Raw genomic sequence first — 26,602 nt, 5'->3', positions numbered from 1 at the left:
TTAAATCGAATTTTTTTACCGAAAAATCTGCTCAAAAGTTGGCCAGATCGAATTTTTTTTATACATATAAAAAAATCAAATTTTATAGTATAAATAATTTTTATAAAGTAATTCTTAATGGAAAATAACTAATGAGACAAAGCAGAGACCTAGAAAAATCGATCAAAATAACCTGATTTTCGACCGGCCATTTTTAAAATGGATTAAAATTGTATATTTTATACAAATCAAAATTTTGATGCTCTACCTCAAATATATCCCGAGTTAAAGGCCTTTAAAGTTCGATAAAATTACATTTTATTTATAAATAAACATTTCTATAAAATTATTATGTACACTATAAATATTTTAAAAATACATATTTTTGTACCCCAATAAAATAAAAATAGATTAAATTATCTTTATAAATAACACCCTCTATAATTGCTTTTTTAATTTCTAAATTTATAAAAACTAAATGAAATTTAAATTCTTATTTTCTCTATTCATATTTTTACTTTAAATTTATAAATATATTGATAATAAACACATTTCATAAGCTTCATCATTTTAAATGGGGCACTTTTCATAATAATTTTTGTTTTGTTTTGTCGGAAACAATGACTGAGGATATTTTAAAAGTAATTTGTGCATTTCCTTAAGTAGAATTTTAACGGCTACAAAATGATTAAAATTTGTTACTTTAGACCAAGAATATTTTGAGTATTTTTAGATTTGTTAAAAGAGGAAAAGGCTCTCATCGAACATTTGAGCTAGGCCATTAAAATTTGTAAAAAGTATACAATCTATTTGACCCATGCAAAGAAAAATGGTCGTCCGAATCACATATCGATTTGTCATGGAATTACCCACCTTCATTGGCTGGTCCAGTCCATGAGTCGGGTATAATATTATTTTCCTTTGGGCCAGGTAGAGTTGTTAAAAAGGTTAATTAGGGTTGATTTTTAAAAACGACCCAATTAAGATAGCCAAAATAATATGTTAGCCTACAGATTTTGCTCATTGATGGGATAAATGTTTGGACCTCTATTTGCCAAATCTCGAGGCTAAGATAATATTTGTTTTAGTTAAAATTTGAATTGGGGCGTTTTTAAAAATCGACTCAAATCGGGATTAATAACTTAAGAGCTAGACCAGTGTTTTATATGCTTGCTCTAGATTTTTTTGATTTAAATTTAGCCTATTTAAAACAGATGCTAACTATTAAAAATATTGCAATTTTTTATTCTAATGATAGTAAATTTAATTATTGTAAACGATGCCTAAATATACACATATATATTGTTAATTTTCATTAAATTCATCCAATTAAATGAATATGGACTTGGGTCAGGCTTAGGTAAATTTTTTGAAACTTATGGGTAGTGTTGTTAATTTGCTTGGTCGTAAAATTTACGACCCTTTTATGTTCTCAGGCCGACCCGGGGTTCAGACCCACCTATGGATTACACCTGGGGCTCGGATAAATGAAAAGTACTAGAAAATAAATCTCATTTTCTAGTCTTAACTTAAATTAAATCTTATACATTCTAAATTAATAAAGTTTTTAATCTCATTTTCTTACCATTTAAATATTTGTTTAAATTTGGGGTCCTTTGATTAAAATGTTTTCCGGCCAGAACCCGAATTTTTTTAAAAAAAAATTTACTGGCACATCTAGAATCTATTTAAATTTAATTAATTTTTATTTTACTTTCATGTATATTTTTTTTATAAACAAATCCCCTACATAATATCCGATTACAGTGAAGTGAAACGAGTAATATTATTATTATTATTTTTAAATATACAATATAAGGTGTAAAATAAAAAAGTAAAATTTTATTTTAATACATATTGTAATTAAATATGGAAAAAAATAAAGATTAAATGTCAGGCATGTATAAATAATAAAAAGAAATTATGTTGTAAATTTATAATTTGTGATGAAAAATGGCAAAGTCTCATGATGCGTTTTTTTAATATTTTTGAAGTTGTTTATTAATTATTATTTTTTAGTTATTTACTTAGATTATTTTTTTTACAAAAATAATAATTTAAAAAATAAAAAGTTTTTTTATATTGAAGTTAAGTTTATTATAATGACTAGTTGATAACCCGTCAAGTATGACGGGAATAAAAAAATCTTGAACTATTATATGAAATTTTTTTTTAATACCTTTTTTTTTTAAATAAAGGAGCATCTTCTGTGAATATATATAGATTTTATTAAATCTAATGTTAAATATATGAATGTAAAATATGTGAATTTGTATTCATAAATTTAGGAAGATATGGATAAATAGGTATTGTATATCATTTCCTGAGGTCACATATTAATGGCGAGAGAAAAGTATTATATTGACTTTTAAGTTCAATTGGCTAAATATAATTAAAATTGTTGAATTTAAAATGTAATTTGTAATTAGGAGTAGTGACTTTGATTGGCATATTGTGGTATAGTTACAAAGTTTAGGTATTTGAGTATTTTAATTCCATGAAATAAATAGGTATATAGAGAGTCCATTTGACTTTTTGTAAAAATAAATTTTTTACCTGAGAGGGTAAGATTGATGGGAATCATAAATGTTTTCACTATTATATGGTTTTTTTTAATATTTAAATATTTTTAATTGATAGTTTTTTGAGCATTTTAATTTCAATAAATTTGAGGGTTGATTAATTATTTTTTTAAATAAATGAGATGTCTACATGATCGAAGGTTTGACACTGACTTTTATTAATAGTAATAACAAAAGATGGGAGAATAGGAAATTGACGACATTTTAATTTAAAAGGTTGGATTTTACTTAGTGCTAAATTGGTATTCCAGAGATCACATATTAATGGTGAGAGAAAAGTTTTGTTATGACTTTTAATGTTCAATTGGCTAAATATAATTTTAATTTATTTGTTAAATTTAAAATGTAATATGTACTAAGGAGTAGTGAATTTGATTGGCATATTGTGGCATAGTTACATAGTTTAGGCATTTGAGTATTTTAATTCCATGAAATAAATAGGTATATAGAGTCCATTTGACTTTAAATAATAATATGTGACATATAATTAAAATAATTTAGTTTATTTCTAAAGATAAATCTTATACCTGAGAGGGTAAGATTGATGGGAATCATAAATTTTTCCGCTATTATATGTTATTTTTATATATTTATTTTTTGATTGGTTAAATAAAATATATCTTTATTTTTTATAGTTGATATTTTAATAAATACCTGGGTTAGTTTTTTGAGCATGACTTTTAATGTTCAATTGGCTAAATTGAATTTAAATTTAAAAACTAATTTGTCATTTTTATAAATTTGATAATTTATTTTTTTTTCCCTGACGATTATTTTATTCTTAAAAATTTAAAAAAGGTTGTGATCTTCCTAAAAATTTAATTAAAAATAATTTTCCATAGTTTACATGATAATTGCTAAATAAAGTTAAATTTTATTAATAAAATAATTATACTTGACAGGGTAAGAAATAATTTTATCTTCTTAAAAATTTAAAAAAGGTTATTTCTTTAACTTAAAACATAATTTATATTTATTTATGTTCTTCTCACAATATCTCATGTCCATATTTTTACATGAACAGGGCAAATATTAAACTTTTTTTAAAAACTAATTTGTCATTTTTAAAAATTTGAAATGATTCATTCATTCCTAGCTTTTCATTATTTCATATTTTTGCCTAATTTGGCATCTGTCTATCCTCATTTATATATGTCTGTAATCTAGTTATTTACTTTTTTTCTTAATCTTTAAAGTATCAATTATTTTTTACAAATCTTAAAAATATTGTATTTCTTTAACTTAAAACATAATTTATATTTATTTATGTTTTTCTCACAATATCTCATGTCCATATTTTTATATGAACAGGGTAAATATTAAACTTTTTTTAAAAACTAATTTGTCATTTTTAAAATTTAAAAATGGTTAATTGATATTTTAATAAATACTTACGTTAATTATTTGAGCATATTTTGTAAACTTTAGGTTTTTTTAAGAAGTACATTTGCTTAATCCTACATTAAGTTATCCATGGTATAAAACAGGTAATATAAACCTACATGATCGAAGGGTTGACACTGAATTAGAAAGCAGGTAACATAAACCTACATGATCGAAGGGTTGACACTGATTTAGGAAATTGAAGACGTTTTAATATAAAAGATAGTTGGATTTCACTTGGTACTAAAGAATTTGAACAAATTTTTGGTTTGTATAAATATTTATATTTTCCATGATAATTTATATATATAATATTAAATTTTATTAATAAAATAATTATACTTGACTATCTTTTTAAAAATATAAAAAAGGTTGTGATCTTCTTAAAAATCGTTAATTAGAAAAAGATCGTTAATTAAAAATGGTTGATTACACTGTGTGACAAGAAAAATGGAAGAAGAAAATAAAAACAAGTTTTGGTGCTGAATTTGACCCTGAGTTCGAATCCGTTTTCCAAATTTTCCCTACACGTCAAGTTTTAAAAATATTACCGTATAAAGACAACTTTTCGAAATCTCAAAAATGGTAAAATTTAGGTCTTTATACGGATATATTTTAAAAAGTATCGAATAAAAATCCCTGAAAATTGGTGATAGTGTTAAACTTATATTTCTTTATAAATTTACCAATTTTTATAATTTTTTATCTATTGGTTTTTGAGAAAAATGGTAAAGAATTTCGTTTTGGGGGCCTTAAGTTTTCAATTTAAATTACTACAAAATTATTAACTTTAGAAGATAAATTTTATATAATTTTGCTTCAAATATGCTCAAGATTATATATTAATTCTAATTATGTTTCAAAAGTAGCCTATGCCATGAAAATTCAACCAAAATCTATAAATTAAAAAAGTCGGTACAGATATTTTCGAACTTTTTAATTTGTACACGAATTTTCTCTGCATAAGTCATTTTTAAAGCAAAATTAAGGTAATATTTATTTTTTTTGTATTTAGTAATATTTTATGCATTTATGATCAATTTATACCAAAATCAGATATCTGTACCCACTTTTTTAATTTGTATTCTTTTTGAATTGAGCATTTTTGAAGCAAAATTCATTTAAAATGCAATAATTGGTAATTTTTTCATATTTTTTATTAATATATATCTTTTTTAGATGTATTTAAGAATATTTGTTTTTTTAATCAATTTATATCAATATATATGATTTTCCAATGGAGTACCTGAACCCGTAGTATGGGCAATAAATAATAATGCCAAATAACGAGTAGGAAGAAAGGAGAAGAATTATCTTTTTTCGCGCTTAATTTTTCATAAACATTTAATATCTTTCAATAATTTTTTTTTGAGAACGAAAGTCATAATAAATAAATATATTAAATGTAAGCTATATTAAAAAAGATTTTATAAATAAAGGTAAATTTAAAAAATATAGGTTGTTATAAAATTGAGTAAGGATTTTATAAAAAAAAATGTAAATAAGGAAGGTTTGCTGCAAAAATTAAGATATTTTATTAGTTGTAGGGATCATTAGAACCAAAGTTATAAACCTTCAAAAAGTGCTAAAAATGACCTTTTTGGCCACTTTAACCTAAAATAAATAAAAAACCTGACGTGCTAGAAAAAAACTGACAGCGGATTTATAATATGCATAAAAAACTGTCTTAAAACATGTTTATTTTATTTTCTCCCAAAAAATCAAGTCGAAATTTGTCACACAGTGTTATTAATTAATAAAACAAAGAAAATAAATTTAAACCAATAAAATAGAAAGAAAATAAATTTAAACCAATGAAATAAGACCTTAATAAACTAATAAAAATAAAGATTAATAAGCCAATAAAAATATAAAATAACAGCAAAATAATTATAAGAAAGATTACATTACAAAATTTAATATAGAAGGTGGCTGAGCGGGAAGAACGCTTGCCTTTAAAACGTTAAGTTATGGGTTCGAACCCCTTTATATACAAAAATTTTTTTTAAATTTAACATTAGAGAGATATAGTCTCCATCGATTTATTTATAATTAAGAATATAGGAAAGTTGATAGGAAAAGTAAAAATTAACATTAAGAAGATAGGAAAAATAAAAATTAACATTAAGAAGATAGGAAAGTTGATGAGAAAAATAAAAATTAACATTAAGGATATAAAAACGTTCATTTCTTGATTACGGTGATTATATATATAGATTTTTTTATAAAAATTGTTATTTGAAAATTTTATATATCGTCGGTCTAGAATTGGAGTGCTCCACTCCACTCGACATTTTCAAAAATTTTGAGTTAGAATAGAAGTGGATAATAACTATGCCCAATATATATATGGTAATTTTTAAAGGGATCTGAACTATCCAGGATCATCACGGGGTTTAAATTTATATATAACTAAAAAATTAGGGTTTTAAGTTAAGGAATGATAATACGGTATTATCACGTTTTAATCGTGATAAAGAGAAATCTTATTTTAAAAAGCGTATTACGCGCGTTTCGTTTTATTTCTTTTTAATTTTATTGTTATTTATTAATTATGTTGTTTTTTGGCTTATGAAATAAGATATGTCTAATATAGGATATCAATCGATAGCTAATCAAAAGATCTATTCAACTAGAAGTCAATCTTTCCCCCATAATGGGCGAGTCTAGGTCTGGTGGGTGAGAATATTTTTATCAAAATAAAATATCGATATGGGTATCAAATAATAGCTAATTTTAATATATTTTGACTGAAAGTCTTCATTCTTGGTCTTGATGTGATGGGTATTACTTGATCTGGGGGGGGGGGTGTAAAAAATAATTTTTTGATATGGGTATCAAATAAAAGGTATTTAAAATATTTTTTATTGTAATAATAATAATAATCACTCATAGAGGGCTGGTCTAGGTCTTAGGGGGTCAGGAATATTTTTATCAACACAAAATATCGATTAAAAGCTAATTTAAATATCTTTAGATTAAAGGTATTCATTTTTTGTCTTGTTGGGTATGACTTGGACTGAAGGGTGGATGGAGAGAGGGGGTGTAAAATGTAATTTTTTTGATATGAGTATCAAATAAAAGGTAATTAAAAAATATTTTTTTTGTAATAATAAGGGTCAGGAATATATCAACACAAAATATCGATATTAATATCAAATAAAAGCTAATTTAAATATCTTTAGATCCAAGAGAAAATTGAAAGAAATTTTTGTTTGTAGAATTTTTATCATTAATCATTTCCTTAAAAATAACAGATATCTTCCAATATAATGAACATTATATTAGATGAAAGAAATAAATTACTCATGACATTAACATTATTGAAAATTTAAAATGGAGATAAAGAAAGAGAGAGATAAGAAAAAGGGAAGCATTTTATAGTGTTGTTAAAAGCTACTTTTAAAAATAGCGCGCTTTACCGTTATTTTACACAAAAGAAGGGCGCTATCGATATTTTTTCAAAAATATAGCGCACTATCTTATGGCCAGTTGAAATATAGCATTATTAGACTGGGTCATATTATCAACTTTCATAAACTCATCTAACTCAAAAACTATTATAGATGCTCTAATTTTTTTAAGGAATTATTGAGCTATACATTAATATTAAATTTGTTTGATATATTACCTTTAAATGTTTTTGCAAGTTGAAGCTACTAGTCTTGTTTGATGATAAAACCTCCGTCACATCTTACAGAAAAATTTATACCCTGGTTAATTATTTTTTATCGAGATTAAAATATTTTGTGAATTTAGGAAAAGAAAATTCCATATCATCATTATTTTCAAGGGATATTACTTTGTCGATATGATCTGTACCAAAATTATTTTCATTATCATTCTCTACTGTCCACATTTAAAATTTTTTATTTTTTTGAAAAATATATTTACAATGCATATTTATAAATGTAAATTTAAAATAAAATAACAAGATTATGATTTTAGAATTAATTATAATATTATACAATATTTTTTATATTTATTTAGTAACGAGCTACCGCTATCTCTTTTTATAAAAAAAGTAGCACGCTAAAGCTATTGATACTAAAAAAAATATATATGGTATAACGCGCTAAATTAAGAAAACTGCAAATTATATATTTCACCTCCAGACCTAGTCATACCCACCAAGACAAAAAATGAATACTTTCAGTATGATATTAAAATTAGATTTTATTTGATACCCATATCGATATTTGTGTTGATAAAATTATTCCTGACCCCCCTAAGACCTAGACCCGCCATCTATGAGTGATTATTATTATTACAATAAAAAAATATTTTAATTACCTTTAATTGATACCCATATCAAAAAAAATTATTTTTTACACCCATTCCATCCACTCCCCAGACCAAGTCATACCCATCAAGACAAAAAATGACTACTTTCAATCTAAAGATATTTTAATTATCTTTTATTTCAAACCCATATCGATATTTTGTGTTGATGAAAATATTCCTGACCCTCCAAGACCTAGACCCGCCCTCTATGAGTGATTATTATTATTATTACAATAAAAAATATTTTAATTACCTTTTATTTGATACCCATATCAAAAAAATTTATTTTTTACACTCCCCCCCCCCTCCACCCACCCCCCAGACCAAATCATGCCCATCAAGACAAAAAATGAATACTTTCAGTCTAAATATATTTAAATTAGATTTTACTTGATACCCATATCGATATTTTGTGTTGATAAAAATATTCCTGACCCGCCCTCTATGAGTGATCAATATTATTACAATAAAAAATTTTATAAATTATCAACATGTTTATTAAATCGTCACAAACCACGGGTCTGTGCTCGGGGTTGTTCAGAGCAGGTTTGGCCAATTTTTTATACCCAAACCCCGGGTCTGGGTTTTACACAACCAACCAATTAACAACACTACTTATGGACTCAAGCTGGGCTTATGAATTTTTTCTAGTATTAGATATGGACCTGGGCCAAAAAATCTTTTTTACTGGCCTTAGCCAAACCATCAAAAAATTAAGGCTCATAAAGGTTTCTAGATTGCCTAAAATTAATATTTAAATTTTAAAAAAATACACATGATATAATTTTCAACAGAATGTGTTTTAATGAAAATTTATCATTTTTATTATACCATTATAATCGAAAATGATAAATCTGCCATTGGTTATAACAAAAATTTTCTAGGCGACTAATATCTAATTTTTTCCATATTTTAAAAACTAATGATTAACTTAAAAAATAATCGTTACTCTACTCATTACTTTCCATAGTAACATTATATTTTCCCTAAACATGGCATCATTAGTAACGACGTTTGATGCTCTTTTTCATATAAGTAACAGGGTAGTGGTAAAAAAATAATTGGCGCGTCTCTGATATTTCCTTACATTTCACTCATTCTAATAAGCTATACAATTCTAAATTTATATTTTTATGTGTGATTTTTACTTATTTGTATTATATTTGATTTAAAGTTTACTAATATTTATTTAACTTATAATTATTTAATGCATATTATAAGTTATACAATTCTAAATTTATATTTTTATGTGTGATTTTTACTTTTTTATATTATATTTGATTTAAAGTTTACTAATATTTATTTTAACTTATAATTATTTAATGCATAGGAACCGGACGCTAATGGGTCATCCAAAACCTCATCGTTGAATTTAAACGCCCTCACTGGACGACTGAATAATTTGTCCGCTCTCCTCGAACGCAATAATACCAGTCTTGGGGTATATATGCATTTTCTAAATAGATCTAGTCATTATAGCATTTTAACTTATTAACCGTCTATTTAAAAAAATATTTTTAACGGGTTAATGAGTATAGATACATATATATATTTGACAGCCGAGTGGGAACGAATACCTCACGGCCAATTTGTCTCGTCTTCTGACCATGTCTTCCAACCCACCACCCCCGCCTCAACTTCACCACTCCCTACCTTCCAACAACATGCCCATGCATTACAACCTAAATCACGAGGCCCATTCAAGTTATTGTGTTTTTTTATAATATCATTTCTTAAATTATATAATATTCATGACACATCTAAATTCCCTTAATATTTTATTATAATAGGAAATTAGTTTAATCTAATCCTTTTTATAATTAATTGACAGGTTTCATTGAATTTTATAATTTTATTAGAAATAATTAAACTTAAGATTGCTTATAAGATATATTTTTGTATTTTATATAATAAAATATCCCCAAGGAAACTGTAAGGCCCTTACTTTTAAATGAGTGAAGTAAGTGGTAGGCTAAAATAAAAATTAAATATACAATTCTTGAAATTTTAATGATGGATGGATTAAATTAAGATAATTCTAGGAATATATTTTAAAAATATTATATTATTAATTTGATTTATATTCAGACATTTTAAAAATAAGCAGATAATTAATATCAAGTGTTGATCTATATCTAACTCCATGACGTCCTTAGCAAAGTTTTTTTATCTTAAAAAATTATGCCAATTTTCAAGTTGAGGCTCAACCTAATAAAAGACAATTTTTTAAGCTAAAATTTGGCTAAACCCTATTGTAATTGGCCAAGATAAATTAATTTTAACAATTTTTCTTAATACTAGAGATACACTGGAATTCCGTGGCTGTTATCTAACGTGCATAAACGCATTTGAATGATAATTTAAGTTTAAAATATTTGATAGAATTAAAAGTGATAAAGAAGAATAAAAAATAGGTATCTTCACCTATTTCCCCTAAACTCTACTTTCACGTTAATTCAATCTTTAATGATTTCAACTTATATTATGCCTGTTTTGTACACATTCCTTTTAATAATCTGATTCCTATAACTTATTTTCATGTTTAAGTTATCTCTCCAAGGCATTTGCATTAGTTAGGGATAGCCGAATACAAATATCGTATCTAATTGCATATTTATAAATAATTATCAAAAATTTCTGAAATCATTTGGATAAGTAAAAAAGAGAGAAAGTCGTTTATTTTAGCTCGCTAGCACATCTGGTTCTCAAGATATAAGGACTCATAGGTACAAAAAAGATCCACTGGAATCTCTAAAATTTTTAGAATGCTTATAAAACTATAGTAAAAAATTTTATAATATATCATATTGTAGATAGGAAAATTCTCTAAAGGGCTATCAAAGAAAAAATATAAATTGGCCCCAATTTGAGTCCTTATCTTCCGGTTTACCTTATAAGAATTTGAGGGTTCTTGAGGATGCAAAAAAACTAACACCTCTTTTTTTCGATTTTTTTTTCTCTAAATCACAGGCCGTCCATTATTGATGGTCATAGATACATGTTATATCTATTTTTTTTATATAGTAAATTCATATTAATATTCGAGTCAAATGCTATATTTGATATTTGCTTCTGTTAGAATAAAATTTTGTTTCAATTTTATCACTAGAAATTGGGTGAAAAATATGAAATATTTGTGTTCCTTATATACGCGCTTTATTGAATCTCTCTTCTAAAAATTTGCTCTTTCTCATATTCATCTTTCATAATATAAGAGAAATCTATTCCTTAATAAAAAAAATATAGAATATATATTAATAAATTATAAATCTAAAAATTTGTTCTTTCTCATAATCATCTTCCATAATATAAGAGAAATGTATTCCTTAATAAAAAAATATAGAATATATATTAATAAATTATATATCTTATACCTTTAATATTTTCCTTACAATTGGAAAAAACTCATTAGGACAAGTTATTTGTTCTAAAACAAGTCTTTTTAAACTAGTCCTGGATGGGTTGCAACACTTTGATATCTGTGATATATAATAAAATAATTGATCTGCACCTAGAATATATGTTTTTGCACTCTTCAAATCCGAATGTTATTGGAAGACGATAAAATAATAAGCTGTAGGATGGTTAAATTATTTAGAATTAATCTGAACGGGCAAGTTAGAAATATTATGAAGAAAGAAAGATCGTTTAACAATAATATTTTTCAACCATTAGCGTCATCTATTTTTTTCAATATTTGGTTAAAATCAAACTCCCTTTTTTGCTTAAAAATACAGGTAAAACAATATAGGTAAACCTGATGTTAATACTCAAATTTACGGCCATTTTTATTTTACTTTGATAGCCCTTAGAGTTTTTTTTAATCTACAATATGATATGCTATAATTTTTTATTATAAAAATATTTGAGATATAAGCATTTTTAAAATTTTACAGTTTCCAAAATGACTCTTTTTTGTACCTATGAGTGTGCTAGCGAGCTAAAATAAACGGCTTTCTCTTTTTTTACCTATCTAAATAATTCCATAAATTTTTAACAATTTTAAAAGCAACCGGTTGAAAATGTGCCTTTTTTGATCGATAATACAATATAGATAAGTGTTATCAGAAATTATATTCAAATTCAACGAATCTTTTATCAAAATTTAAACGCCTTAAAAATATACCTTTTCAGATTTAAACTCACTGCATTCCACACCTCCGCTAAACCCTCTTCAACAACTCCAAGCACCACTTAACGGCCTCAATAATGTTACAGGTGCGCTAATTGATGGTTCTTCTAACTCTCAAATGTTAGCTGGCAATCCTTTCCTCAACATGGGTATGGGCTTAAGTGCCTACCTTCAGACCCACCCGCCACCCCTTTCTTGTTCTTCCTCAATCAATGGAATAAGTTCCAACCCTAAAATGAGCGTCATGAAAGTCAGGTTTATTGTATTTTTTTATTTTTCTCCACCAAAAAGAAGTGCCAGTTAATGATTCATTTTGATTGCCTTAAATTTTTCAATTAATCATATATAATAGATGCTAATTTCAGGCGTTTAGTTGTCTAATAAATTTAGGAATTTTTTAACGTCTAATTTATATTTTTAGTAAATATTTGATTTTTGACTATTGTTATAGGGTTAAATTCGGTTCTTTGGGTCCTGGAAATTTGCAATTCAATTCTCCACATGGATTTTGTTTGGGTGTTGACGAAGAGATTATCGTGGCCGATACAAACAACCACAGGATCCAAGTCTATACCAAAGCCGGTTTGCAATTTTCTTGCTTTGAAACAATGTTTTTAAATATTTTCTCAACTAGGCTTAAACTTATTTTAAAATTTCTTTTATGTTAGGTCGCAGCATTTCTGCTCTACTGAGTATATAAGTTTATTTATAAAATTCTGATAGTTCTTCTAAGAATATTAAACACAAATTAGCACAAAATTGTATAAAAAATTTTAACATATTTATTTATTCTTCATTATAGAACAATACAGCACTAAAGAATATACCCCTCAAAAACGAATTTATTAAAAAATATTCTAATTGTTATCGCTACACTAAGATAAATTTGTAGTTGGATTTTCAGTCAGAATACTGTTTTTAAAGCTTATAATATTTACATAAAGGCGCATTTAAGGGTCAGTTTGGGATCCCAGGACGGGACGAGGGGCAACTCTGGTATCCACGCAAAGTAGCCGTCAACAAGATGAATGGCAAATTTGTGGTTTGCGACCGGGGCAATGAGCGTTCTCGCATGCAGATTTTTGATCGCAACGGAAATTTTTTGAAGAAAGTGCCTATTCGTTACATTGATATCGTGGCTGGGTTGGCCATCACAGAAGGTAAATTACATGTATTATGTTTAATACGAGTTTATTTATATAGCATATGTTACAGTTAGTGTACATACTAATTAGTAAGTTTATAAACTGTCTAGCTAGAGCTGTCCAAAATCGATTTTGATTAAATCGCTATTTTTAGATTTAAATAAAATCTTATAATAAAATGAATCGTTTAAAAAAAATTCCCTAGAGTTAAATAATGAATGTGGCAAAATTAATGATGCATTCATTTTATTACATTGCTTGTGTTATCCTATGAACCTTTGGGCTAAAAAATATTTTAATTATTTTAATGCTTAAACTGGAATTAAATATTCATAAACTGAAGTTGAAAGTAATATTAGTAAAGAATATATATGTTGTATTCCATATCAAATCAACTGAAGATTTAACCCGACCCCCTTCGATTTTTTTAAAAATTTGCATGTTGGTAGTATATACACTAACTAATAAAAATATAAAATTTTACTTTTCAAATCGCCTTACTTCATGAGATATGGCCATCTTTAGAAACGCGGAAATTCCAAAATACACTATATTTAATTTTAAATATCTCAAAATGTAATTAAGCTAAAGACATGATTTAAATTTTAATAAATAGCTCTATAATATGACATATAATTTATTTTATTGAAAAAAAGTTTATTACCAAAAACCGGAAATAACTATAAAATAAAAATTGCTCTTTTTTTCTTTAAAATTTTTTTAACAGATAGACATTATACTTCTTAATATTTGTACAAAATTCTAGATTGGGACGAGTACTGGGTCAATAGTTATTACACTTTAAATATAAGTTATATGGCTTAAATCCTATATTATACCAAATATAGAGTAATTATTTTTATAAAAAGTATGTTAAAAAACTCAAAACAACATTTACCAAATTGTATTGTATTATTTTAAATATAACGCAAAACGCCTTAATTTGGAGGCATTATAAGTAAATAATAATATTTTGTAAAAAGTAATAAAGTAACAACTATGATAGTGTTAACCATCACCCAATATTATATTAATCATAACTATAATATAATATAATCTTATAACCATTAACTCATAATGTAAAAATTATATTAAAAAATATTAAGGCCCGGCCCGGGTTTAACAATCTTAGGCCCGGCCTGGATATATTTAAAAAAAAATTTTTAGGCCCGGCCCGGATATGTTTAAAAAAATTTTACAGAAATTGTATACATCAGAGACCTGCAGGCCCGGACCGGGCCGTATTTTAAATTTTTTAAATATATCGGGGCTGGGCCTAAAAAGATAATCTTTAGGTTGGGGTGAAGAGATTATTGAGCTCACTTTTTTTATTATCATAGTTGTTACTTTATTACTTTTTACAAAATATTATTATTTACTTATAATGCCTCCAAATTAAGGCGTTTTGCGTTATATTTAAAATAATACAATACAATTTGGTAAATGTTGTTTTGAGTTTTTTAACATACTTTTTATAAAAATAATTACTCTATATTTGGTATAATATAGGATTTAAGCCATATAACTTATATTTAAAGTGTAATAACTATTGACCCAGTACTCGTCCCAATCTAGAATTTTGTACAAATATTAAGAAGTATAATGTCTATCTGTTTAAAAAAATTTTTTAAAAAAAAGAGCAATTTTTTTTTATAGTTATTTCCGGTTTTTGGTAATAAACTTTTTTTCAATAAAATAAATTTTATGTCATATTATAGAGCTATTTAATAAAATTTAAATCATGTCTATAGCTTAATTACATTTTGAGATATTGAAAATTAAATATAGTATATTTTGGAATTTCCGCGTTTCTAAAGATGACCATATCTCATGAAGTAAGGCGATTTGAAAAGTAAAATTTTACATTTTTATTAGTTAGTGTATATACTACCAACATGCAAATTTTTAAAAAAATCAAGGGCGGTCGGGTTCGACTTTTTTGGTTGATTTAATATGGAATACAATATATATCGAAATTTTTGATATCCCTTTTAATTTTAATAATATAAAAATGACATTATAGAGTTTATATTAGGGCTGCACTGATCCGATATTTATTTTAAATGGCACCATTACCCATCCGGTAACATTGATGATTATTTGGTCATATAAGATAATGGAATAATGAAAATCTTTATATAAATTTTTAATGTAATCTGAATATTCATTTATCATATGTCTTTAGATTTGTAAAAAGGTTTTTTTATAAAAAGATACATCATAAATAATATCTTATCTTATTAAGATATAGCTTAGAGATTGATTATACATAAAGTTCCATATTATTTCTTTTTAATGATGATCAGAATTTTCACTTATCTATTTTGATCTTAATACAAATAAGGAAATAATATTTTTTAGAAAATTAATAAAATGAGATAAAAAAATTCTCCGAATAAATAAAATATTTTAAAATTTTGATAAAATCAACAAAGTAAAAAAAATTCCTAAATAAAATTGTAATCACTATTATAAACAATAAAAAGTAGTTGATGCTAAACTAAACCTAATTTTCAAAATATTTAGGCTATAACTCTAAACCATATAATTTGTAATGTCATAGTCATATCTCCAGCCCAGTTTTAGTAAAATTTAAGCAAAAAAATTATTATAAAATAAACTAATGCTTAACTATACTATACCCCTAACTTAAATTACCTGCTAGATACCTAGTTTCTGTGATATTAAGCAAAATATTATCATAAATTAACATTTAATTATAATAGTTCATCCCAGATTTTTTTAAAATCATATCATTTGGTCCTGACCATCAGGTGCTTTAAATAAATCTGAAAAATATTTTTCTTTTATAGAATATTCATTTTTACAATTTTACAAATTTTTAAATTCTAGTTTAAAGAAATTATGAAATTATTTATGATTTCCAAGAAATTTTTTATATATCCATTTGGTAAATTTTAATTACAATTACCTTCTAAAATGTTTATTTTTCAATTAGGTGGAAATAATAAGGATTCGTTTAACATAAATTTACTCCTCATATTCTCAATTTCCGTTTTAATTTTTTAACTGATTAATATAAAAGTATTTATAGCCATTACTACATCATAATTTGGTGTCACATTTTCTTTCCAAAATGTCAAAATCTTTAATACTTTTTATGCTATAACTGCTACATTATTAAGTATCAAAGCTAACCCTTAATTTATCGAGTCCCTATTTTATTTACAAATGTAATTTATATTTTAAATGTTTTATTCAATCGCACAATCAAAATATCTTCTAAAATATCATCCTTGAGATTCACGTAAATTAGACAATATATGAAAATTCACGTTCTACCCTTACCCAAAATAGATAGTTATCTTTATAAAATTATTGTATTTGTGTCGCCGGTACAGTCATGAAGATTCTAGATAAGATATATAATTCTGAATATATTGAAGAATTTTCTTCCCAGAATTTTAAAATATTTGTATCCTTATTTATTCTCTTAACTTCTGAGAACTTTTCTATTAAAGATGCGATAGACATTTTTTGATCCTCCTTTCTATCTGATGATAATTTGATTTTTTTTTCTCTATCTAAAAGTAAAATTTCAAGATAATCACTGTTGCTATCATAATTATTATTATCATTACAACCAGTAGGTATTGTCGTAGCCTCCAATATATTGTAAATAATGGAGTTTTGCGTATGCCATAAATCCTTAAGAGGGTCTTTAGCTATTTGATTTTGCTCAATACAAAACTTTTTTTTTTTAATATTTAGTATAAAAAGGACTATTAATTTTTTTTAATCTAATCCATATGCCATAAAATAAACAATAATGTTCTGATTGTAATTTAAATATTGTTATTAAGGAACTAATACACTAGTAAGGTCCTTATGGCGCCATTCATCTTCCGACAAAATGACTTCACATGCTCCTATAATAAGATCATTACAGAAGTCTTTCAATCGCTCTAGAATCATACAATTTGAGGACCAACGTGTTGTGCCTTATCATTTAAATAATAATATTATTACTTGCACTACAAAATAATTCACTTTCAAAATAATCAACGTATTTCTATAACATAGCATATTAATAAATTTACATTAAAAAATATTACACTGGAAAATAATTTATGATATCAATCTCTAAATAAAATGGAAGTCCAGGGAAAAAATTGAAAGAAAAACGCGAATATTTAATAAATGATTTCACAAAAAAGTTAATAAAATTTTAAATAATTTATAATATTTATTAAAAAAATATTTTTATTTTTAAAATTTTTTGTGACACCTAGAACCCTTGGACCCTCTACTTTTAAAAAGGGTTCGGGTACAACCAAAATACGAGGGTTCGGGTTCACATCCCTGATGGAAATCATATAAAAATAATGTTTATATTTACTTATTTTCTTCAAAATAAAATTTAAAAATAATGTTTATGACAATTGTCATTTTTCTTTATTTCCATTTTTACTGAAATCATATAACATTTATTTTGGCAATTTGCAAAATTCGAAAGAAATTGCAACTTAAAAAATTTATTTTTTGGCAGCAGGGTATTATTTCTGATATTTAAAAAAATTATTGAGAGAATTATTTTCTACTTTATATTTTTTAAAATCGAAAAATCGGGAATTTGCCATTTTCATTTTAATTAATAGCAAAAACAAATTAAATATTATAATTAAAATAATAATGTTAAATGTTTTTCTTTATAAAGATAAGAGTTTCAAATTTATGTGATAATAAGTTTCCCCCATGTTGACTATATCTAATGCTGTTTAGTAGTTCGATTTGATTTTTAAACGGCGAACTCAATATTTTATCCAGAATATATTACGCAAGCCTAATTTGGACGTCTATTAGCGAAATATCTAGGCTTAGGCGATATTTTTCTGGTTAAAATATTAAAGTCGTTTTTAAAAAAAGGCTCAAGTTGAAACAATTAATAACACTATATCACCAGCTGTGTCGCAGACTTTTTCTGATAGAACATTTTCTGCAGGAAATGCGAGATAGCTAGGTTCAAGGTTTGAAAAAGTTGAAAACCTTTGACCATTAGCCCTCCAATAACCAGGAGGATCATCGGAGATAAAATATTGTATCTATGTTTATTAATCAATGAAACAAATGGAATAAATAGTAGACAAATAAAAATTTGGGTAATTTCCTTTTTTATTTGTTTATTAATATATTTATGAGAGTTATGAAGATTTATTAGGAGAAGAAAATTAGTTCAAAAATAAAATAAACAATGTGTATAAAATATACATAAAATCAGCATCGGTTAAATTTTTAAAAAAATATTGACTGATCCAATATTGGCGCCGATCATAGCCCTATTTTATACCAAAAATATAATTTAGGAACAGGAGTGCAACACAGGAAATGATTTATAATAATTAAAAAACTGAATATTTGAATCATGATTTTTATTTAAGTAAATCATCGATATTTAATTATGCCAACTTTTAGACCCAGTCTTTTTATTGGTGATTGATTAGAATAATTTTAGGAATTTACCAAGATTTAATTTTTATATAAGTTCCATTTGGATAACCTTTTTTATATTTAATTTTTGGTAGACTAGTTTTTTCAATTGGCTGACTGGTCAGGTTATTTCAAATTATAATCTCACCTCTTAGGCTATTCGTTATGTTATTACCTCATTTTTTTAATACAATTCACTAATATTATTTCACATAATATAGTTGGTTCCCCAGGTGGTGCAGGACATATTGTAGCAGTAGACAGTGTAACGCCCACCGTTTTTCGCATTGCCGAAACTGGAGACCTATTACACTGGTTTGATTGCAGTGAACAAATGCGTGAACCCTCAGACGTGGCCGTTCGTGGCGATGAGTACTATGTGTGTGACTTCAAGGGGCATTGTGTTGCCGTGTTTGCAGAAAGTGGACGTTTCCTGCGCCGTATAGGCCGCGAATCCCTCACCAACTTTCCTAACGGCATTGACGTGAGTGAGGGTGGCGAGGTACTCGTCGGCGATTCGCATGGAAACCGCTTTCACGTTGCCGTTTTTCGCGGATCGGATGGCGCCTTCGTGGCTGAATTTGAGTGTCCACATGTCAAGGTAATTATTTTGAATAAATAAATGCAGGACAAATTTTATATTTGCATGCAAAATAGATGGGTATTATATTTTGGTATTTTATGAAATCTTGATTCTAGGTGAAAAATATTTAGAATATTAAAACTTCCCTATGGTTTCCATTAGGGTTGTGCCGATATTAAATATTGGATCGGGTCTATATCTGTAAAACCCGATCCGATCTTTTTACCTTTTTTTAAATTTATGTTATGTTTTATTTTACATTAATAATATTTTCGAAATAATTTTTTTTTAACAATGCAAATGCACAACACTACTTATTTATTTTTATAGTATTTTAATTTTTTTTAAAAAATATAAAGGACCCAAAGTTTTATTTATAACCCTCTATTGTGTACATCATATATGAATACACATACCAAAAAGGTATAAATTTTTATATAAAATTTTTTATAGTTTAATACACATGATGTATGATAGATACACATATATTTTATTTATTTCTAGTTAATTTTGTCAAAAATGAAAGACAGCTATCAATATAAAAATTATAAAATACATAGTTTACAACTTAATAGTTGCATTTTTCCCATTTTATAAATTATGCCATTTCTCTTGTACAAATTTTTAAGGAACAGGAAGTTAAAAATCCTATTAAATAAAGGTAATAGAAATTTTTTATATATAAATAGATTGTTATATTTAGTGTTGTTAAATGGCTCGTTTTGAGCCGATTTTTAAAAACGGCTAACTCGAACAAAATCTTCAAGCTTGCGTAATATTTATCTGGTTAAAATAGTTATATTCATTAATAGTGCTTAAAATTTAAATTTTTTGGTACATGTACTCAGATACATAATGCACACAAATGCAATATGAATTTGGGCTTTTTGATTATTTTTTTTATTAATAAATGTTCTTTATTTGCTATCTATAATCAAAATGTACTGTATTCCAGAAAATAGTTCTGATTCTAATTAGTGGCTCATCAGATAAGGAAATTCTTGATTCAAGATCAGCAGATGTTTATTCAAGCGGAAATGCGGTATTTTAACAATTGGTTACCACTACATTCCAATTTTAAATTGTGTTTTGTTAATTGGTTCTGTGGTATAGAACTTCAAGTATTACTCGCCCAAAAGGGAGTATTGCTACAGAGAAAGCTAATAGAATTCATAATTGCCAGTTTCCAACTGAAAAAGAATTCTAAAAGATAAAGCATAGATTCACATAAGATCACGTAAATGGTATCACCGTATAGTATTCCATATACTTGTTATGATGCTCATAAATCTTAGTTAATGTATAGGCAAGATTTTGTAGCTTTAAAGGTACCGGTAAAAGAACAGATGCCATTATTAACATTTAAAATTTCAATAGCAGATACTCTGTAAATGTAACAAAAATATGAACGCTAGCGTAAAAAAACGATAAAAAAATCTACAAGTCTTATTACGCACAAAGAAATGAGACAGGATTCAATAGCACATTGGCCAAAATATAGTAAAAAGGCCCTGGCTCTAAATTGGTTACGAAAGTTATTTGTACCAAATATGGTGTATCATTATGTTTTACTACAAAAAACGATTGTTTTAAATTATTTCATGAAAATTAATATAAATTTGTTTTATTAAAGGTTTTAAATTGAAAAAATATGATACTTTTTTCACACATTGTGTATTTAAATATACACACTGAAATTTTTTTTACGGTTTAAAATTTTTTTTTTAGTTTAGGGCTTTTTAAAGACAAAAATAAGTTTTTGTAAAAAATTGTACCATTTATTGATATGTCGCGCAATAGAGGGTTAAATAATAACCTTTAAATAAAAGAATTTTTTTTAAAAAAATCTAATATATTATAATTTTTTATATTAAATATTACAATTTTTTATATTAAATATTACAATTTTAAAATTTATACCAACATAAAATGGATATATTATTAAATATATTTATTTTATCTATTATAATATAATATTTTTAAAATTATTGTAGAAATAAAAAAATTAAATTAAATGCATAATTTGATTTTTTGCATAAAAAATATTGATTTCTTAATTGCATTTGGTTAAAAGGGGAGAGGTGAAAAATCAATTTGGTGAAAAATATGTGGACCGGAACAGCCCTCTTGTTTGTGCTTTGGCATGTTCTTAAAGATTGTTATTTCACATATGTATCCACCCTTGATAGAGGATCTACTCTATTTAAAATGTCATGTAAATTATCTTCATATTCTTTGACTGTTTCGGGTTCGTAATGTTTTACTATTTAAAATTATTATGAACATAAAGGTTAGTCGATGTTGTGGCCTTAAAATCACGTCGGAGGGCCACGTCGTCACACTCGCCAAGAACAACCACTACGTCCTTGTGTTAGACACGCTTTTCGTTCCTCCTTAGTTAACGGGCAAGTGTAATTCAAAATATATAAATTTTTTATTATATAGTTCATTATTTTCCAATTTATCCTATACATACATTTCCAATTTATCCTATACATACATTTCCAAAAAATCCAAATTTGATGAACACATTTAAATATAAAGTGTTTTAATTGATCACAATTGTTAGATGGAAGTAACGTTTGTTATATGCAAAAATTCAATAAAGGAAATAAAAGATGATGTGTTTTTGAGTAGTGTTATTAAACGACTAAGTCAAGTTTCTAGTCGAAAAATCGACTTTGACATGAAGCGGCTCAAGTCGATTTTATATATAAAAATGTTATTAAATTATATATGAGTTCATAAAAAATTATTCAATCTATTCAATATTAAATTTAATAATCCTCAAAAAATGTCTATCATATTTATTTAATAGTAGTCGAGTTAATTCAACTCAGAGTCATTAGTCAATTTAGTGGACTAACTTAGTTCACAACTCGAGTTATGTCGTGAACTATTTTAAATCGTCATTATTAGCTATAAAAATCATAAATAAATAAAATATATTTTAAAAAAATCGGGGCTGGGCCTGAAAATTTTTTTTAAAAAAAATCTGGACCGGGCCATGCTAATGGTACCTTTGCAGGTCTCCAATATTTACTTAATCCTATAAAAATATGGAAGCAAATATAGATGTCCAACTCATGTAAAACGGCTAACTCAATATTTTCTTCAGAAAAATATAACATAGTCTCGAGATTTCGCTAATAGATTTTTAAATCATTGAATGCTATCTATGAGTTAAATCATAAAGCGTGTATAATATTTTTCTGATTAAAATATTGAGTTTACGTTTTTCTTAAAAAAAGCCCAAATTGATCGATCCGTTTAACATCACTAAATACTGTTATTAATTTGCTTGGTCGTAAAATTTACACCACAATTTGGTGCTTAGGCTTGCTCTGAGCACTAATCAGGGCACAGGCCCATTTATTTTAAGTTCTTTTTTATTGACAAAAGTATATATGGTTAATAGAAGTATCAATTGATTTCGATATCAATTTACAAGATCTATTTGGACGAGGAGGTTCAGGAATATTTTATACTCATTATCACATATAAAGTATTATTGGGTATAAAATAAATTAATGAATTAGTATTTTCATACACTTCATTTTATTCAAAAAATTGCTTTCTTTTCACTTATAAATTACAAATAATACATTTATTTTACCTTTTTTATAAGATTTCGGAGATATAATGTTATATATGATTTTTTTTATATTAATTTAATTGTTTTTAGTTACATTATATATTTTTTTTATAATATAGTAATAATATTTCTCCAAATTACCAAATAAAAATAAATAACTTAAACTAAATATTTTTTATAAAACTCAAAAGAATATTGTTCTGACTTTTTTTATATTTAAAACATCTATTTTTAAAAAAGAATGTTAGATTTCCGAGATCAGAATTAGTTTAGAAAATTTAATATTGGTGAAATGAAAAATAGTGATCTCATCGGGCTTATTTTTTCAAGCCCGGTCTGGCCCAAATTTTTTTAAAAATATTTCCTGCTAAATATTGAGATATTTTATATTTTTTGGTTTAAAAAAAATATTCTTCAAATTTATGCAAGAATTTTAAAGATTACTATTAGATTGTATAATTTTTTATGAATTCTTATATAAAATATAATTTTAATATATAAATCGGCTCATAAAGGCACTCGAGTCTGAACCGTTCAGAGTCGAAAAAATCGACTAATTAACAACACTATGTTTTAGCCTTACGTTTGTTAATTTTTTCAATACTATTCTTTGAAAAATTTACTTATATGAAGCTATAAATCGTATAAATTTCATATTAAATGGAGTATTTTCATAATTTAACAATTATAATATATTTTTTTTAAATAAAAAATATAGATTACAAAAGAAATAATAGTTACGTATAAATACCATTTGTTCATCAGATTTAACGGAGCCCACCTACCGCAGAATTTAATTCTAATTGTTTATACATTTGTTGAATTTTAACTTTTTCATATTTTCTCTTGATTATATTGTAAATTAAATATATGAACCCTCATAAAACCCTCAACCACCAAACAAATTTTTTATATATTATCCTCTGCTTTTTTGTTGTTTAATGCGTTTATTGTATTATTCATCTTTTACTAAAAATCCCACGATTCATAATTAACAACATATTATTTAAAGGTAAGAACTGAATTTTATATCTAATCCAATATTTAAATATAAAATTTTTGGGGGTCATAGTTCTTTTATTTATATTTTACACATGGTATTTTAACCCTGTATGATTTAAAAAAATATTTAAATTTAACATTCATAATAATATTTTATAGGTAAAGATATTTTTTTTGCAAATTTTATATTTTTTATGTTTTTTTACAGTTTTTAGAATCTTTACATTTTAAAAAAAATATATTTTATTATAAATTTCTTTAATTTATACACAAAAGAACTTTTTTGATATCCAATTTTATCAATGATTATAATTACTAGCTGTGGGTTCGTCACTGAGAAATGTTTGGTCTGCTTGTGATGTGCATTGCAGAATTATTATAGTTCGGTAAGAATGATTTATTAGTTTCTTGCATTTTTATAGAATCAGTTGTCTATTGATTGATTCTATTCATTAGTATCATTTTATCTTTTTTATATATAAACATAATGTTGCCTTATATTTCAGCTAATATGTTTATATTTTTTTCAAACAATTTTTCCCCTAATTTCATTCACCATTATTATACTACCTTCGCTTGTATTAGTTATTTATCCTTGCTTAGTCGTAAATAATATTGAAGCAGCGCGTTAATTTGTCCGAGATCAAGTGTTCTCTTATTTTAAAATTCCATGGTGCTGCATATATAATCCTATTTTATAAAAATTATTATATGCGCGTTTAAATTATTAAAACTTTGAAGTGTACACTTTAATTTAAAAAAAGTTAAATCTGCCCTTTATAGATGCTAAATATTTATAAGATGGCCATATTCTTTTTTAAAACTTTTACACGCTGCTTGCATCTATTTACATACACAAATTTATTTTATATAAAACTTTTACACTTTTTCTTCCAAAATGCACCCCTCTTTTATCTTTTATTATAGTCTTTCCTTCAATTCCGGTTATATATATATCTCCCATAATTTTTTTTACCACTCGCGACTAAACATATGGTCAAGATATTCTTAAAATCGTGCATTTATAATATATAACAAACTGGGTTTATTTTTTGTTACTAAAATTAATAGTATCCATCCTTTTACTATTTGTTACCAATGTAACTTTTCTTTTAGCCTGTTTAATTTTTTTTTAAATTTTCCTTTATACATACCTTTTTTTGTTTAAAAAAAATAATATTAATATACTCTCCCAGTATTACATTAAAAAAAGAAATAGAAATATATTTTTCCCCCATATATATTTTTTTATTCAACCCCTTTTTTAGAAGACAATGTCAAAAAATTAATATTTAAAAAAAAGAGATTCATTTTAATAGACATGATTGATGATATAGATAATTACATATTATATTATTAAGCATTTTTTTTGTCTCAAAACAAAACGCAGGTGAAATTATTTTTTCTTTTTGAGGGGGGGGGGGTGCACATCTTTTTTTTGATCGATGAAATTGTATATAATTGGGATTTTAAGATAAAATTTACTTTATCATTGTTATCCGAGAGCTTTTTTTTATACTCTCCCTTCCCCCGTTTTAAATGAAAAATATATATAAAACACAATTGCAATATTATTTACCTTTTTTCCAATATTTTTTATACTAATAAATATACAAAAAATATATATACATATATACAACACAAAATTGATTTGTTTTATGTTTTATTTTTTTTAAATTTCGAAAAAATTTTATATTAAATATTTTTATGTACACAAAACGCCGCAAAAAAGCGCCTTTTTTGTTTTTTGAAAAAGGAGAAAGAAAGAAAATAAATTTATATTTTAATTTTGAAAAAAAAAACAACGAAAAGAATATGTATGTATTATAATAAATAATAAAACGAAAATTTTTTTTTAAATATCTTTATCACACAAGAGCGAATACGAAATAATCACTCAAAAGTTTTTATAACCACTTTTTTTACACTTTACTCGTCAGCCAATGATATAAACGTTATTTATTTTTTCACCCTCATTTTTACCTTTATTTTTTTTGGTTAACGCTTTTATGCACATTCATTAACACAATTTACCAAACAACTCATCTATTTTTTTAGTTAAATTAATCGGGAAATCGATTGAGCAATCCAATATTTTACGTAGCAAATTATTGTTCGTTGCTTTTTCTTGTTTATTGGATTATGAAATTTATAAACGGAGAAAGATTAAATTATCCGGTTTAACACCCATTTATTTAAAGCTTAATATTCATTTACACGAAGTCAAAATTAATAGTTTTTTTAAATTTGAGGACCCGAGATTTACAAATATTTTTATATTTTCAGCCCTTTTTATGATAACAATCCAATTTTTTGTTCATACTAATATATATTTTTTAAAACGTAAATCTTAATTTTCCACTTACATATTTGCTAACTTTAATAAATTATTTTTAAAAATAATTCCTTCAAAATTTATAATATTGTTATATATTTCAAAATTGTTTTTAATTTTCGTATATTTTTTCT

The 26,602-nt window shown here is 25.3% G+C and overlaps 1 protein-coding gene across 2 annotated transcripts in view; it reads left to right on the top strand.

Annotated features, from left to right (window-relative positions):
• LOC135922678 (uncharacterized) overlaps nucleotides 1-26,576 on the top strand; it is a 61,880-nt gene extending 35,304 nt beyond the window's left edge. Inside the window, exons 11-18 of one of the 2 annotated variants that reach the window (XM_065457110.1) lie at nucleotides 9,559-9,669; nucleotides 9,788-9,932; nucleotides 12,363-12,615; nucleotides 12,812-12,942; nucleotides 13,305-13,520; nucleotides 19,175-19,554; nucleotides 21,827-21,947; nucleotides 23,850-26,576. In XM_065457110.1, the coding sequence (XP_065313182.1) occupies nucleotides 9,559-9,669; nucleotides 9,788-9,932; nucleotides 12,363-12,615; nucleotides 12,812-12,942; nucleotides 13,305-13,520; nucleotides 19,175-19,554; nucleotides 21,827-21,934 (1,344 nt within the window). In that variant the 3' untranslated portion in view covers nucleotides 21,935-21,947; nucleotides 23,850-26,576. The remainder of the gene's footprint in view (nucleotides 1-9,558; nucleotides 9,670-9,787; nucleotides 9,933-12,362; nucleotides 12,616-12,811; nucleotides 12,943-13,304; nucleotides 13,521-19,174; nucleotides 19,555-21,826; nucleotides 21,948-23,849) is intronic. The other variant, XM_065457109.1, reaches the window with a different exon arrangement.
• Nucleotides 26,577-26,602: the final 26 nt, after the last annotated feature.

The sequence above is a fragment of the Gordionus sp. m RMFG-2023 genome, chromosome 1 (assembly GCF_954871325.1).
Source record: "Gordionus sp. m RMFG-2023 chromosome 1, tfGorSpeb1-WG-v2, whole genome shotgun sequence".
Classification (NCBI taxonomy): Eukaryota; Metazoa; Nematomorpha; class Gordioida; order Chordodea; family Parachordodidae; genus Gordionus; species Gordionus sp. m RMFG-2023.
The sequence above is the reverse complement of the archived record's forward strand: the minus strand, read 5'-3'. Positions and strand labels throughout refer to the sequence as shown.